This window comes from Heterodontus francisci, chromosome 11 (assembly GCF_036365525.1).
Source record: "Heterodontus francisci isolate sHetFra1 chromosome 11, sHetFra1.hap1, whole genome shotgun sequence".
NCBI lineage: Eukaryota > Metazoa > Chordata > Chondrichthyes > Heterodontiformes > Heterodontidae > Heterodontus > Heterodontus francisci.
Window position 1 is genome coordinate 107,314,519 of NC_090381.1, and position 17,019 is coordinate 107,331,537.

A 17,019-nucleotide genomic window follows, 5' to 3' on the forward strand; every position below is an offset into this window, starting at 1 on the left:
CTTTCCACAGATGCTGCCAGACCTGCTGAGTGATTCCAGCATTTCTTGTTTTTGTTTCAGATTTCCAGCATCCGCAGTATTTTGCTTTTATGTTAGATATAAAATAGAATTTGCCACAGAGAGCAATGAGGTGCATACCAGTTAATCTGCTTTAGTGGTGCTGACACAAAGAAAGAACTTGCATTTATATATCACCTTCCATGACCTCAAGATATCCCAAAGCACTTAACAGCCAATTAAATCTTTTCAAGGAAAGTCACTGTTGTAGGGAAGCATACGAGGCCCACAAACAGCAAGGAGATAAATGACCACATAATCTGTTTAGGGATGCTGGTTAAGGGATAAATGTTGAACTGGATACCAGGAGAACTCCCCTGCTCATCTGTAAATTTTGCCATGGGGATCTTTTGTATTCACCTGAATAGGCAGACAGAGCACTCTGTCCAGCATCTCATCCACAAGACCGAATCTCAAACAGTGCAGTGCTCCAAACAATGCTGCACTGAAGTGCCAGCCTAGAATCATGTGCTTAAGTTCTGGAGTGGCTCAGAGGCAAGCTGTGAAGTTGGAAATATGAAGCAAGTATGCTAGTATCTGAAAAGATAGGTTAACAATTCAGACAGAAACCCTTCATCTTAAGTTAACGAGTCATTGAATCACAGAATCGTTAGTGCAGAAGGAGGCCATTCGGCCCGTCATGTCCTCACCAGCTCTCCGAAAGAGCAATTCCCTCAGTTCCAATCCCCTGCCTTCTCCCCATATCCCAGCACATTCTTCCTTTTCATATATCTGTCTAATTCCCTTTGAATGCTTCAATTGAACCTGCTTCCACCACGTTCTCAGGCAGTGCATTCCAGACCTTAACCACTCACTGTGTGAAAAAGATTTTCCTCAGGTCACTGTTGCTTCTCTTACCAAATACTTTAAAACTGTGCCCTCTCGTTATCGATCCTTTCACGTGTGGGAACACTTTCTCTCCATCTACTCTGTCTGCCTCTCGTGATTTTGAATACCTCTATCAAATCACCTCTCAGCCTTCTCTTCTCCAAGGAAAACAGTCCTAACTTATCTAATCTATCTTCTTAACTGAAATTCCTCATCCCTGGAACCATTCTCGTGAATCTTTTCTGTATTCTCTCCAATGCCCTCACGTATTTCCTAAAGTGCGCTGCCAGATCTGTATGCAATTCTCCAGCTGAGACCAAACTAGTGTCCAGTACAAGTTCAACATAACTTACAAATGAACATATGAATTAGGAGTAAGAGTAGGCCATTCGGCCCCTCCAGCCTGCTCCGCCATTCAATAGGTTCATGGCTGAACTGATTACTCCACATTTCCACCTACCCCCGATAGCCTTTCACCCTCTTGCTGATCAAGAATCTATCGACCTCTGCCTTAAAATATTCAAAGATTCTGCTTCCACTGCCTTTTGAGGAAGAGAATTCCAAAGACTCACGACCCTCTGAGAAAATATTTCTCTTCATCTCGGTCTTAAATGGGCGACCCCTTATTTTTAAACAGTAACCCCTAGTTCCAGATTCTCCCACAAGGGGAAACATCCTTTCCACATCCACCCTGTCAAGACCCCTCAGGATCTTATGTTTCAATCAAGTCATCTCTTCCTCTTCTAAATTCCAGCGGATACAAGCCTAGCCTGTCCAATCTTTCCTCGTAAGACAGCCCGCCCATTCCAGGTATTAGTCTAGTTCTGATAAAGGGTCACTGTCTTGAAACGTTACCTCTGCTTCTCTCTCCATAGATGCTGCCAGAGCTGCTGAGTATTTCCAGAATTTCTTGTTTTTATATTAGTCTAGTAAACCTTCTCTGTACTGCCTCCAACGCATTTACATCCTTCCTTAAATAAGGAGACCAATACTGTACACAATACTCCTGATGTGGTCTCACCAATGCCCTGAAGAGCAGAAGCATAACCTCCCTACTTTTGTATTCAATTCCCCTCGCAATAAACAATAACATTCTATGAGCTTTCCCAATTTCGTGCTGTACCGCCATGCTAATCTTTTGCGATTCATGCACTAGGACACCCAGATCCCTCTGCATCTGAGCTCTGCAATCTCTCACCATTTAGATAACATGCTTCTTTTTTATTCTTCCTACCAAAATGGACAATTACAAATTTTCCCACATTATACTCCATTTGCCAGGTCTTTGCCCACTCACGTAACCTATCCATATTCCTTTGTAGCCTCCTTATATCCTATTCACAAGTTAGTCGAAGAAACTGTAGTAAAATAATCATACTTGGCATGGGGAGTACTCGCAACCGACTTTTATTAACTTGTACACAAGGAGAACAAACACAGTAGAGCTCACATTGAGACTCAGTGCGATATTCTGAAGAATTTCAGTAAAGCAATGGCAATTATACTATTCTGCAACCAATAATCTTACAACAATAGTTCAATCCTTAATTTGCATTCTAAAGCACCAATAATATTACAATTCAGTTTTTGCTCTAAACGAATAAGATACAGTAATTTTCAATCCTTCGTTTACATATCTATCTCACCATTGGCCTTGCAGCTGGTTCAGCGCAATAACAGAAAGAGACATTATGCTTCAACAACACTCTTCTTATCTCATCACCCAGATATGACACATTCCTAAGGAACAGTTAGTGTGTGAAATATACTGACCAGGCAAACTCACACCCCTTGTCCGAGGGTGGCTCACCTCAGGTTCCACATTACTTTCCTACCTATCTTTGTGTCATCAGCAAATTTAGCACCCATACCTTTGGTCCCTTCATCTAAGTCATTTACATAAATTGTAAAAAGTTGAGGCCCCACCACAGATCCCTGTGGCACAACACTCGTTACATCTTGCCAACCAAAAAATGACCCATTCATGCCTACACTCTGTTTCCTGTTAGTTAGCCAATCTTCTTTCCATGCCAATATGTTGCCCCCTACATCATAAGCTGTTATTTTCTGCAATAACCTTTGATGTTGCACCTTATCAAATGCCTTCTGGAAATCTAAGTACAATACATCCACTGGTTCCCCTTTATCCACAGCACATGTAACTGCCTCAAAGAACTCCAATAAATTAGTTAAACATGATTTCCCTTTCACAAAACTGTGTTAACTCTGTCTGATTACCTTCAATTTTTCTAAATGCCCTGCTATAACATCTTTAATAATAGCTTCTAACATTTTCCCAAAGACATATGTTAAGCTAACTGGCCTGTAGTTTCCTGCTTTCTGTCTCCCTCCCTTTTTGAATAAAGGAGTTAGATTTGCTATTTTCCAATCTAACCGAATCTTCCCCGAATATAGGGAATTTTGGAAAATTAAAACTAACGCATCGACTATCTCAATAGCCACTTCTTTTAACACCCTAGGATCTGGGAACTTGTCAGCCCGCAGCTCCAACAATTTGTTCAGTACCACTTCCCCGGTGAAAACTGTAATTTTCTCGAGTTCCTCCCTCCCTTCCATTTCCTGACTTACAGCTAATACTGGGATGTTACTTGTATCCTCAATAGTGAAGACCGATGCAAAATACCTGTTCAATTCATCTGCCATCTCCTTATTATCCATTATTAATTCCCCAGACTCACTTTCTATAGGACCAACACTCACTTTAACTCTTTTCTTTTTTAAATAGCTATAGAAACGCTTACTATGTCTTTACATTTCTAGCTAGCTTTGTCTCGTACTCTAAGTTTATCTCCTTTGCTCTTTCTTTGGCCTCCTTATCCCGAAAGACAATGGGTAAGAGCCTGGAGATGGTCAGTGGTGTGTGGAACAGCGCCTGGAGTGGCTATAAAGGCCAATTCTAGAGTGACAGGCTCTTCCACAGGTGCTGCAGAAAAATTTGTTTGCCGGGGCTGTTATACAGTTGGCTCTCCCCTTGCACTTTTGTCTTTTTTCCTGCCAACTGCCAAGTCTCTTCGACTTGCCACACTTTAGCCCCGCCTTTATGGCTGCCCGCCAGCTCTGGCGAACGCTGGCAACTGACTCCCACGACTTGTGATCAATGTCACAGGATTTCATGTTGCGTTTGCAAACGTCTTTAAAGCGGAGACATGGACGGCCGGTGGGTCTGATACCAGTGGCGAGCTCGCTGTACAATGTGACTTTGGGGATCCTGCCATCATCCATGCGGCTCACATGGCCAAGCCATCTCAAGCGCCGCTGACTCAGTAGTGTGTATAAGCTGGGGATGTTGGCTGCCTCGAGGACTTCTGTGTTGGAGATACGGTCCTGCCACCTGATGCCAAGTATTCTCTGGAGGCAGCGAAGATGGAATGAATTGAGACGTCGCTCTTGGCTGACATACGTTGTCCAGGCCTCGCTGCCATAGAGCAAGGTACTGACGACACAGGCTTGATACACTCGGACTTTTGTGTTCCGTGTCAGTGCGCCATTTTCCCACACTCTCTTGGCCAGTCTGGACATAGCAGTGGAAGCCTTTCCCATGTGCTTGTTGATTTCTGCATCTACAGACAGGTTACTGGTGATAGTTGAGCCTAGGTAGGTGAACTCTTGAACCACTTCCAGAGCGTGGTCGCCAATACTGATGGATGGAGCATTTCTGACGTCCTGCCCCATGATGTTCATTTTCTTGAGGCTGTTGGTTAGGCCAAATTCATTGCAGGCAGCCGCAAACCTGTCGATGAGACTCTGCAGGCACTCTTCAGTGTGAGATGTTAAAGCAGCATCGTCAGCAAAGAGGAGTTCCCTGATGAGGACTTTCCGTACTTTGGATTTCGCTCTTAGACGGGCAAGGTTGAACAACCTGCCACCTGATCTTGTGTGGAGGAAAATTCCTTCTTCAGAAGACTTGAATGCATGTGAAAGCAGCAGCGAGAAGAAAATCCCAAACAGTGTGGGTGCGAGAACACAGCCCTGTTTCACGCCACTCAGGATAGGAAAGGGGTCTGATGAGGTGCTGCCATGTTGAATTGTGCCCTTCATATTGTCATGGAATGAGGTGATGATACTTAGTAGCTTTGGTGGACATCCAATCTTTTCTAGTAGTCTGAAGAGACCACATCTGCTGACAAGGTCAAAGGCTTTGGTGAGATCAATGAAAGCAATGTAGAGGGGCATCTGTTGCTGGCGGCATTATTTTTCGCAACAACAGATGCCCCTCCTTTGCTCTATGCCCCTATCAATAAAGCCCAGGATCCTTTATTAACCGCTTTTTCAATCTGCCCTGCCACCTTCAATGACTTATGCACATATACATCTAGGTCCCTTTGCTCCTGCACCCCCTTTAGAATTGTACCCTTCATTCTATATTGTCACTCCATGTTCTTCCTACCAAAATGAATCATTTCACAATTAGAGTCGATATGTAATTCAAACATTTGCTGTTTTTATTTCAGATTTTCAGCATTTGCCATTTTCCCCCCAAAACTCATTAGAATATCACCAACAATCCTCACTCTTGTTCAACTACTCCAAACCAGATCTCTCACCTCAACACTGACTCCCTCACAAATGTGAGCCAACTTTCCCCCAATGATTCACTGGGTAAATACAATGGAACTTTGAGCCATGCTGCCCAGGAGGGTCCAGTTTTCAAACCCTGGGGGTACTGCATTGAGTTAATTGATTTTAGCCGAGACTGTAATCAGTCCTCACAGCGTCGATGCCAGGATTAACAGAACAGATGTTCATACATACCCATCAGTACCAAGTCAGGCTAAGACTAAGCAAAGGAAGCCATGACTCACTGCACTGCAAAACAGGTCTTCCCCTAAATCAAAGCGGCACCTGTTTCTTTGTGGAAATGGTAGCGGGAAAGATTTAAACTAGATAAAGAGGGTGGTAGGGAAACATCCACACAGTAAAGTAAATGTGAGAACAAGACCAGATTAGGGGACAGTTACCCAAGTACAGTTCTGTGCATTAATGCACCTTTTTAAATAAAAAAAAATTCAATCATGGGATGTGGGCATCGCTGGTCCTTGATTGACCTTGAGAAGATGATGTTGAGCTGCTTTTTGGAACCCTTGCAGTCCATCTGGAGAATGTGCTCCCACAGTGCTGCTCGGTACAAAGAACAAAGAACAGTACAGCACAGGAACAGGCCATTCGGCCCTCCAAGCCTGTGCCGATCTTGATGCCTGCCGAAACTAACACCTTCTGCACTTCCGGGGCCCATATCCCTCTATTCCCTTCCTATTCATACATTTGTCAAGATGTCTCTTAAACGTCGCTTAGAGAATTTCAAGATTTTGACCCAGCGACGATGAAGGAATGACAATATATTTCCAAGGCAGGGTGGTATGTGATTTGTGAGCAGAACTTGCAGGTGGCAATCTCATGTGCCTGCTGCTCGTCCTTCTAGGTGGTAGAGGTCGCGGGTTTGGGAGATGCTGTCGAAGAACCCTTGATGAGTTGCTGCAGTGCATCTTGTAGATCAGGATCGTCCAACATATTGCCCATGGGCCAGGATCTGGCCCGCGGATGTATTTCAGATGTGAGAAATTTCCCATTGCCTGCTTCTTCTTTCAGACTGGCTTTTTAAAACATGGCGCTGTCAGTTTCATAGCTGACAGGTGCTGACATCGAGAACAGCAGTTTCTGAACTTTGGGCAGCTTCGGGGTTTTCCGGTGGGAGAGAGTCTGGGACATTGGCTGTTTGGTATGATTCTCTGAGTATGACTATGTCAGGCTGTTGCTTGACTAATTTGTGGGACAGCTCTCCCAATTTTGGCACAAGACCCCAATGTTAATGAGGAAGACTTTGCAGGGTCGACTGGGCTTTGTTATGTCTGATGCTTCAGTCGATGTTGGGTGGTCTATCCGGTTTCCTCCTAATTTGACTTCTTTTATAGCGGTTGATACAACTAAGAGGCTTGCTAGCAATGTTCCCTCTAAGCTGTGTGGCCGTGTAGCCACGCAGCAACCCAGAAATTACCTCGGGAAGAGGGGGCATGCAAGTTATTCGTGTGGCTGTCACTCTAGCCTGGGTATATGCTTCCAAGGAATATCTGTACTATGCTGCTGGTAGCGTTGTGATAACTTCAATCCAGAGGCCCAGACTAATGTCCCAGAGACACAAGTTCAAATCCCACCATGGCAGCAGGGGAAATTTAAATTCAATTAATGCATAAATCTGAAATAAAATGTTAGTCTCAGTAATAACGATTATGAAACTACCAGATTGTCGCAAAAACCTACCTGGTTCACCAATGTCCTTCAGGAGAGGAAATCTGCCTTCCTGATTCAGGCTGGCCTACACATGACTCTAGACCCACAGCAATCTGGCTGACTCTTAATGCCCTCTGAAATGGCCTAGCAAGCCATTCAGCTGCACCAACCTACTACAGAAAAAAAGCACTATGGGTGTAACTACATCACATGCACTACAGCAGTTCAAGGGAAATTAGAAATGGGCAATATATGCTGGCCTTGCCAGCAACACTCACATCCCAAGAACAAATTAAAAAAAGCAACGTACTAATGTGTCCGCCACAATAGAGGATGAGAGGTTGAAACACCTGTACCTCAGAGAAACACTATCAAAAAGAAAAGCTGACCAAGTTACCTCCAGTTCGCGCTAGAGTCGGCTGACACTGAGGCACGTTGGTCTTTGTAGCCACTCCGTGTCTGGACAGAATTCAGTAGTCGAGTGATGTGCTCCTCCCGTGCTTCATCCATCTGCACAACTGCCCTCTAAGAAAAGGCAAAAACAGCAGTACAGTATTTTTAATGTGTTAACTCATTTCAGCTATGGTATCTTAACTTAAATACCCTTTAAAAGAATAACTAATTCTCTGGTAATTAAAAATTACTGAACATCTTCCAGTTCTCATGAAAGGTCATATGGGGAGGTGGTGTCGTAGTGGTATGTCACTGGGCTGGTATCCAAAGCCCAGGCTAAAGCTCTTGGGTTCGAATCCCGCCACTGCAGATGGTGAAATTTGAATTCAATTACTAAATCTAGAATTAAAAGCTAGTCTAATGGTGACCATGAAACCATAGTCTATTGTTGTAAAAACCCACCTGGTTCACTAATGTCCTTTAGGGAAGCAAATCTGCCATCTTACCTGGTCTGGCCTCCATGTGACTCCAGACCCACAGTAACGTGGTTGACTCATAAAGGCCCTCTGAAATGGCCCAGCAAGCCGCTCAGTTCAAGAGCAATTAGGGATGGGCAATAAATGCTGGCCATGCTAGCGACGCCCACATCCCACAAATGAATAAAAAAACCTGAAACGTTAACTCTGTTTCTCCCTCCACAGATGCTGCTTGCCTCCTGAATGCTTTCTGTTTTTATTTCAGATTTCCAGCATTTGCAGTATTTTGATTTTGTTTTAGACAGAAATTAAATGCTCAACTTGCTAACTGCACTAATTGTCAGTAACGTATTTGATTGGGTAGGTACGGAGAAGGTGGAAAAATTAGGAACAAACAGACGGAGTCCTAAAATTAGAGCCAGGCCATACAGGAGCAAAATCAGGAAGCATTTTTGCCACACAAAGGGTAGTAGAAATCTGGAACACTCTCCTTCAAAGGGCTGTGGATGCTGGGGAACAATTGTAACTTTCAAGATTGAAGAAGGTAGATTTTGTTGGGTAAGGGCATCAAGGTATATGGAGCAAGGATGAGTAAGTGGAGTTGAGGTACAGATCAGGCCTGATCTAACTGAATGGCAGAACTGGCTTGAGGGGTTAAACAGCTAAACCTCCCATCCCTGAAAATCATAATGCAATGATTCTTAATTAGGCAGAATTTAATAAAGGATTTCTACAATTCAAATGCAATCAGTGCTGGGTACAGTCAGTCAGATCCAATTAGACCAATGGGCAAAAACCTTCTGCAAACTGTAATGGAGCGAAGCAAGAACACTATGCATGGACTCAATGGGCCGAATGGCCTCGTTCTGTGCCGTAGATGACTATGGTTTTTGCAGCAAGATCCCGGTTTCACTCAAAAGAATCTCACAGGTCTTTTAGATGACACGTTAAACCAAAGTCCCATCTGCCCTCTCAGATAAATGTAAAGATCCCATTGGAACTAGTCGAAGTAGGGCAGGGAAGGTCTCCCACTGTCCTGACCAACCTCAACCACCACTGTTAAAAAACAGATTCTCTGCTCATTTAGCTCATTACTGTTTGTAGGACCTTGCTGTGTGCAAATTGGTTGCCATGCTTCCTTACATTACAACATTGATGAGTATTCAAAAATATTTAATTCTCTGTGAGACACTTTGAGATGTCCTAGGCTCATGAAAGGTGTTGTATCAATACAACCTTTCCCTTTCTTTTCTCTCTCAGTGTCTGATGGAATTGCCACAGTGGTACAAGTAGGGAAGCAACTCTTTTCACATTGCAGTTAGGACACACATTTCCCCTATTCATGAAAAATGGGAGAATGACATTTTTTGATGCACAGTTACTAGTCTAATAACAATCATATATCTTTCAATCATGCAGTTATATTAATGAGTCGGTCAATGCCAAGGAAAACAGATTTTCCATTTTTCATCAAAATTGGACTTCAAACTATAATGGGGGTGGAGCTGGGGAGAGAGAGGGTGAGCTAAGAAGTCAGGAGGAGTTTCAATGTTTATCCAATACCTCTTTACAATTAGAAAAATGCTTCCAAATCCAAATGGAGACACGGTTACAACTACAAAAGGCTCAAAGTGGTGTATGTATAGATAGCTTCTTGTAAGTCACCAATTGTAACTTTCAATTTTTCCTGCAGATTATGCCCAGCACAAAGAAGAAATTGCAGTCAGCAAGAGCATGAATACTTTTGTAGCTCGTGAAGTCTCTACAGATAGAACTGTTGGGTCTGATTTTAAAATCTATTGTCCTGTGCACTTGAAATTCTACACCAATTTCTCCACTTTACACCATAGTAAAATTACAAACAGCTAAGCAATTTTTCTAATTTCCATGATCGACAGGCAGCATGTTCAACAATACAACTTCTCTGTACATACAACAAGTTTCAGTCAGAACAACATTCAGTCAGAATGTCAGAAAATTAAACCAGATACAGTGGAGGGATAGCTTGTCACTTATTAACAGTCCCTAACTGGCAATACCCATTTTGTGGCCACACTAGGTGTACCGGTATCCAAAACTCCCACATAAAAGCAACCATTCAGGGTAGCAGTTTCTATGATGTTGCACAGTCTTTTTTACAGCACATTCCACCTGAAATCAGCCAACCCAGCACAGAAGATCGCAATATTTTAAGCACAAATTACATCCAGAGCAAATCGCGTTTCTGCAATTTAAAAAAAAAACCATTGCCCTGGAAGCCAGCCCTGCCACCTGATCGAAGGAAACACCAAGGCGGGTTCCTGGTCATTATACCTTTTCACGAGACTTCAAAGGGTTTTTTTTTTTTTAAAAGACACAAGCACACTCGTAGGCACTTTTAAAAGCTTCTTTTTAAATTTACAAAGAAATTAACTACTGTACACCAATATAACTAGGAAAGGGTTCGGTATAGTTCGTCATTTTCAGTTACTTAAAATCAGGTTACTCCCAGGTGGTGAACCTGGAAACTGATTAAAAAGTTCTTATTTTTGAGACAACCCCATTTTCAGCTGCATTAATAAAGCTGCACCAAGTTGTCACTCTTAAATCTATCAAGGAATATTTTAAAGCAAATTTTGCTTTTGAAGTAGAGTCTTAAAATGCTGCCCAATTACACTGTTTCATGGCAGAATTTACATTCGGTAATATGTGCGAGTTTGAGAAGAAACTTGAAAAAAAAATACTTCTCAAAACTGGCACAATTTTGAACACAATTTGCACTCGGAATGCCAATTGTGCCCAAAGCTGAAACTCTTGGCCAGAATCTTTTTCTGGTTCTGTTGAAAGGTAATTGACCTGAAATGTTAACTTTATTTCTCTCTCTGCAGGCCTAAGAATTTCCAGCATTTTCTATATTTTATTATATTATTTTTTTCCCTCTAATACAGTTAGCCCTAATCTACAGCAAAAGTGATCGGGTCTGCCAGTAAGATGATATTGGGAGTACCCAGGCTGATATGTGGTATGAATGTTACTTGCCACTTAAGTGTCAGGCAATGGCCATCTCCAACAAGAGAGAATCAATCGACTTTGCCTTGACATTCTACAGCATTACCATTGCTGAACACCCCACCATCAACATCCTGGGGGTCTACACTGACCAGAAACTCAACTGGACCAGCCATATAAATACTGTGGCTACAATAGCAGATCAGAGGCTGGGAATTCTTTGGATAGTGACTCACCTACTGACACCCGAAAGCCTGTCCACCATCTACAAGGCACAGGTCAGAAGTGTGATGGAATACTCTCCACTTTCCTGGATGAATGCACCAACAACACTCATGAATTTCAACACCATCAAGGACAAAGCAGCCTGCTTGATTGATGTGTTTACTGTTTGATATAAATATTAATTCTCTGATACTTGAAGTATTTTATTATCTGATGTGTATATTAATTCCCCAATACATTCAGCATTTGTATTATTCATATCCTTATTGGGGGATTGATTGACACAGGAAATTAATACATTCAGCACATCATCAATGTATTTATTGCTTGATGTCCACATTAATTCCTAGATCATCCAGTATTTTTATTATTTATTTATATGTACATTAATTCTCTGATATTTCACTAATGGTGCACTGAATGATCTGATGCATATATTAACACTCAGGTACTCTCAGTATTGATATTATTTATATATTGATTGTTGATATATATATTCCCTCAGTATTAATATTATTGATATTAGTTAATATGTTAATTCCCTCAGTATCAATATATTATTGATGTAATTTCTGATATATTAGTTATCGCAGTATTGATGTTGATATTAACTGTCTATATTAATTCCCTCAGTATTGATATAATTCACTCAGCACTAATATAATTGTTGATATATTAATTCGCTGAGCGCTAATATAATTGTTGATATTAATTTGCTCAGTACTAATATTATAGTTGATATATTAATTCGCTCAGTACAGATATAATCGTTGATATATTAATTCACTCAGTACTAAAGTGCTTAAAGGACAAAGATGGACTGGAAATAAAGGTACTGAATTGGGGGAAGGCCAACATCAATGTGATAAAACAGAATCTGGCCAAAGTGGACTGGGAGAAGCTACTTGTAGGAAAGTCTACATCAGACTAGTGGGAAATAGTGAGAGTTCAGGGCCAACATGTTCCTGTAAAGGTGAAGGGCAAGACCAATAAGTCCAAGGAACCCTGGATGTCAAGGGATATACAGGATTGGAGAAGGAAGAAAAAATAGGCTTATGGCAGATTCACAGTGCTAAAAACAGCAGAGGCCCTAGAGGAATACAGAAAGTGTAGGGAGGGTACTTAAAAAAGTAATGAGAGCAAAGAGGAGGCATGAAAAATCACTGGCGGGCAAGATAAAAGTAAATCCCAAGGTGTTTTATAAGAATATTACGGGCAAGAGGATAACCAGGGTAAGAGTAGGGCCCATTAAGGAGCAAAGTGGCAATCTGCGTGTGGAGCAGAGGACGTAGGGGAGGTTTTAAATTATTACTTTTCATCTGTGTTCACTTTGGAGAAGGACGATGTAGGTGTAGAGATTAGGGAGGGGGATTGTGATATACTTGAACAAATTAGCATTGAAAGGGAGGAGGTATTAGTGGTTTTAGCAAGCTTAAAAGTGGATAAATCCCCAGGCCAAAATAAGAAAAATGATGAAACAACCTAAAAGAAAAAGAAAAAACTAACTGAAAATTAAAAGAGCAGTGGGGTGGGGGGGGGATGGTGGGGGGCTGTCATGCTCTGAAGTCATTGAACTCAATGTTCAGTCCAGCAGGCTGTAGTGTGCCTAACCGGTAAATGAGATGCTGTTTTCAAGCTTGTGCTGATGTTCACTGGAACACTGCAGCAAACCCAAGCCAGATATGTGGGTATGAGAGCAGGGGATGTGTTGAAATGGCAAGAAACCAGAAGCTCAGTGTCTTGCTTTCGGACTGAGCGGAGGTGTTCTGCAAAGCAGTCACCCAATCTGCGTTTGGTCTACCCAATGTAGAGGAGACCACATTGTGAGTAATGAATACAGTATACTAAATTGAAAGTACAAGAAAATCACTGCTTCACCTGAAAGGCCTTGGATAATGAGGAGAGAGGAGGTATAATTGCAGGTATTACACCTCCTGCGATTGTTTGGAAAGGTGCTGTGGAAAGGGGGCGAGGTGTTGGGGGGAATGGAGGAGTGGACCAGGGTGTCATGGAGTGAACAATCCCTTCGGAATGCTGACAGGGGAGAGGAGGGGAAGATGCGTTTGGTAGTGGCATCACACTGTATGTAGCAGAAATGGCAGAGGATGATCCTTTGGATGTGGAGGCTGGTAGGGTGGAAAGCGAGGACAAGGGGAAATCCTGTCACAGTTCTGGGAGGGAGGGGAAGAGGTGAGGGTAGAGGTGTGGAAAACGGGACGGACATGGTTGAGGGCCCTTTCAACCACAGTGGGGGGAATCCTCGGTTGAGGAAAAAGGAAGACATATCAGAAGCGCTGTCGTGGAAGGATAGTCAGCATAGCTTTGTCAGGGGGAGATCATGTCTAACAAATTTGATTGAATTTTTTGAGGAGGTGACTAGGTGTGTAGATGAGGGTAAAGCAGCTGAAGTCGTTCACATGGATTCCAGTAAGGCTTTTGAGAAGGTCCCGCATGGGAGATTGGTCAAGAAGGTAAGAGCCCATGGGATCAAGGGCAATTTGGCAAATTGGATCCAAAATTGGCTTAGTGGCAGGAGGTGATGGTCAAAGGTTGCTTTTGCGATTGGAAGCCTGTGACCAGTAGTGCACCACAGGGATCGGTGCTGGGAACCTTGCAGTTTGTAGTCTACAATAGTGATTTAGGCGTGAATATAGGAGGTATGATCAGTAAGTTCGCAGATGACGCAAAAATTGGTGGTGTCGTAAATAGTGAGGATTGCCTTAGATTATAGGACGATATAGATGGGCTGGTAAGATGGACAGAGCAGTGGCAAATGGAATTTAATCCTGAGAATTGTGAGGTGATGCATTTGGGAGGACTAACAAGGCAAGGGAACATACAATAGGTGGTAGGACCCTAGGAAGTACAGAGAGTCAGAGGGACCTTTGCATACTTGTGCATAGATCACTGAAGGCAGCAGCATAGGTAGCTAGGGTGGTTAGGAAGACACACGGGAAACTTAGCCGAGGCATAGAATATAAGAGCAGGAGGTTATGATGGCAGGAACCCTCACAACACTTAAAACATATTTAAATGAGCTTTTGAAACGCCAAGTGCTGCAAAATGGGATTAAAATAGACAGGCTTGATGGCCGGTGTGGGCACGGTGGGCCGAAGGGCCTGTTTCTGCGCTGTATAACTCTTCTCTTTGGCCTCCTTATCTCCAGAGACAATGGATAAGCGCTTGGAGGTGGTCAGTGGTTTGTGGAGCAGCGGCTGGAGTGGCTATAAAGGCCAATTCTAGAGTGACTGGCTCTTCCACAGGTGCTGCAGAAAAATTTGTTTGTCGGGGCAGTTACACAGTTGGCTCTCCCCTTGCGCCTCTGTCATTTTTCCTGCCAACTGCTAAGTCTCTTCGGCTCACCACACTTTAGTCCCACCTTTATGGCGCGGGGGGGGATGGAACAGGGGGGGGGGGGGGGGTGGAGCGGGGAGGGGGGGGGATGGAGCGGGGAATGGGGGGGGGATGGAGCGGGGAGGGGGGGGGGGAATGGAGCGGGGAGGGGGGGGGGAATGGAGCGGGGAGGGGGGGGGGGAATGGAGCGGGGAGGGGGGGGGGAATGGAGCGGGGAGGGGGGGGGGAATGGAGCGGGGAGGGGGGGGGGAATGGAGCGGGGAGGGGGGGGGGAATGGAGCGGGGAGGGGGGGGGGAATGGAGCGGGGAGGGGGGGGGGAATGGAGCGGGGAGGGGGGGGGGAATGGAGCGGGGAGGGGGGGGAATGGAGCGGGGAGGGGGGGAATGGAGCGGGGAGGGGGGGAATGGAGCGGGGGGGGGGGGGATGGAGCGGGGAGGGGGGGGGGATGGAGCGGGGAGGGGGGGGGGATGGAGCGGGGAGGGGGGGGGGGGATGGAGCGGGGAGGGGGGGGGGGATGGAGCGGGGAGGGGGGGGGGATGGAGCGGGGGGATGGAGCGGGGAGGGGGGGGGGATGGAGCGGGGAGGGGGGGGGGGATGGAGTGGGGAGGGGATGGAGTGGGGAGGGGGGGGGGGATGGAGCGGGGAGGGGGGGGGGATGGAGCGGGGAGGGGGGGGGGATGGAGCGGGGAGGGGGGGGGATGGAGCGGGGAGGGGGGGGGATGGAGCGGGGAGGGGGGGGGATGGAGCGGGGAGGGGGGGGGGATGGAGCGGGGAGGGGGGGGGGGATGGAGCGGGGAGGGGGGGGGGGATGGAGCGGGGAGGGGGGGGGGATGGAGCGGGGAGGGGGGGAGGGATGGAGCGGGGAGGGGGGGAGGGATGGAGCGGGGAGGGGGGGGGGATGGAGCGGGGAGGGGGGGGGGAATGGAGCGGGGGGGGGGATGGAGCAGGGAGGGGGGGGGGATGGAGCAGGGAGGGGGGGGGGATGGAGCAGGGAGGGGGGGGGGGATGGAGCAGGGAAGGGGGGGGGGATGGAGCGGGGAGGGGGGGGGGGATGGAGCGGGGAGGGGGGGGGGGGATGGAGCGGGGAGGGGGGGGGATGGAGCGGGGAGGGGGGAGGGGATTTACGGGGTTGTGCGAGTAGAATGATCCCCCTCCCTCACTCACCTCACTCCGCTCCTGATCCTTGCTTTTCTGGCCCTGCCGCTTGGCGTACCACAGCCCGATGTCTTTGCCTTTCAGGTGGCCGGGGTGCCGGCCCCGGCCTCTACCGCCCGCCGACCCTTCCCAACCCCCAGCGGCCGAGGAGGAGGATGAGGAGGAGCCGCCGCCCCGCCAGTCCCTCCGGTAACCCGAACTCATGGTTTTCACAGCAACGCCCGCTCCGAGCCGGGAACCAAACAACCGCCTCACCGGCAACCGAGAGCAAAACCTGCGTCGCTGCCTAATGGCGTCACAAGCAGCCGTCCACTACTGCTGACATCACAGACAGTTCTGACTACATTACATGAGGTCACCACCAACATCCCATGCAGGAATAATCCCAATAGAGAGCAGTAGAAAGGACTGGATATCCCCCCATGCAGGAATAATCCCAATAGAGAGAAGTAGAAAGGACTGGATATCCCCCCATGCAGCAATAATCCCAATAGAGAGAAGTAGAAAGGACTGGATATCCCCCCATGCAGGAATAATCCCAATAGAGAGCAGTAGAAAGGACTGGATATCCCCCCATGCAGGAATAATCCCAATAGAGAGCAGTAGAAAGGACTGGATATCCCCCCATGCAGGAATAATCCCAATAGAGAGCAGTAGAAAGGACTGGATATCCCCCCATGCAGGAATAATCCCAATAGAGAGAAGTAGAAAGGACTGGATATCCCCCCATGCAGGAATAATCCCAATAGAGAGCAGTAGAAAGGACTGGATATCCCCCCATGCAGGAATAATCCCAATAGAGAGCAGTAGAAAGGACTGGATATCCCCCCATGCAGGAATAATCCCAATAGAGAGCAGTAGAAAGGACTGGATATCCCCCCATGCAGGAATAATCCCAATAGAGAGCAGTAGAAAGGACTGGATATCCCCCCATGCAGGAATAATCCCAATAGAGAGAAGTAGAAAGGACTGGATATCCCCCCATGCAGGAATAATCCCAATAGAGAGCAGTAGAAAGGACTGGATATCCCCCCATGCAGGAATAATCCCAATAGAGAGCAGTAGAAAGGACTGGATATCCCCCCATGCAGGAATAATCCCAATAGAGAGAAGTAGAAAGGACTGGATATCCCCCCATGCAGGAATAATCCCAATAGAGAGCAGTAGAAAGGACTGGATATCCCCCCATGCAGGAATAATCCCAATAGAGAGCAGTAGAAAGGACTGGATATCCCCCCATGCAGGAATAATCCCAATAGAGAGCAGTAGAAAGGACTGGATATCCCCCATGCAGGA

General features: G+C 45.8%; 1 protein-coding gene across 2 annotated transcripts in view; it reads right to left on the reverse strand.

Annotated features, from left to right (window-relative positions):
* The window catches only part of dhx36 (DEAH (Asp-Glu-Ala-His) box polypeptide 36), a 100,224-nt gene extending 84,203 nt beyond the window's left edge, over nt 1–16,021 (reverse strand). For both annotated transcript variants that reach the window (XR_010975999.1, XM_068042732.1), the window contains exons 1-2: nt 15,733–16,021; nt 7,529–7,656 (exon numbers count right to left, since the gene is read on the reverse strand). Coding sequence is in view for 1 of the 2 variants with exons in the window: in XM_068042732.1 (XP_067898833.1) it covers nt 7,529–7,656; nt 15,733–15,927 (323 nt within the window). In the remaining variant the exon portion in view is untranslated. The remainder of the gene's footprint in view (nt 1–7,528; nt 7,657–15,732) is intronic.
* Nucleotides 16,022–17,019: the final 998 nt, after the last annotated feature.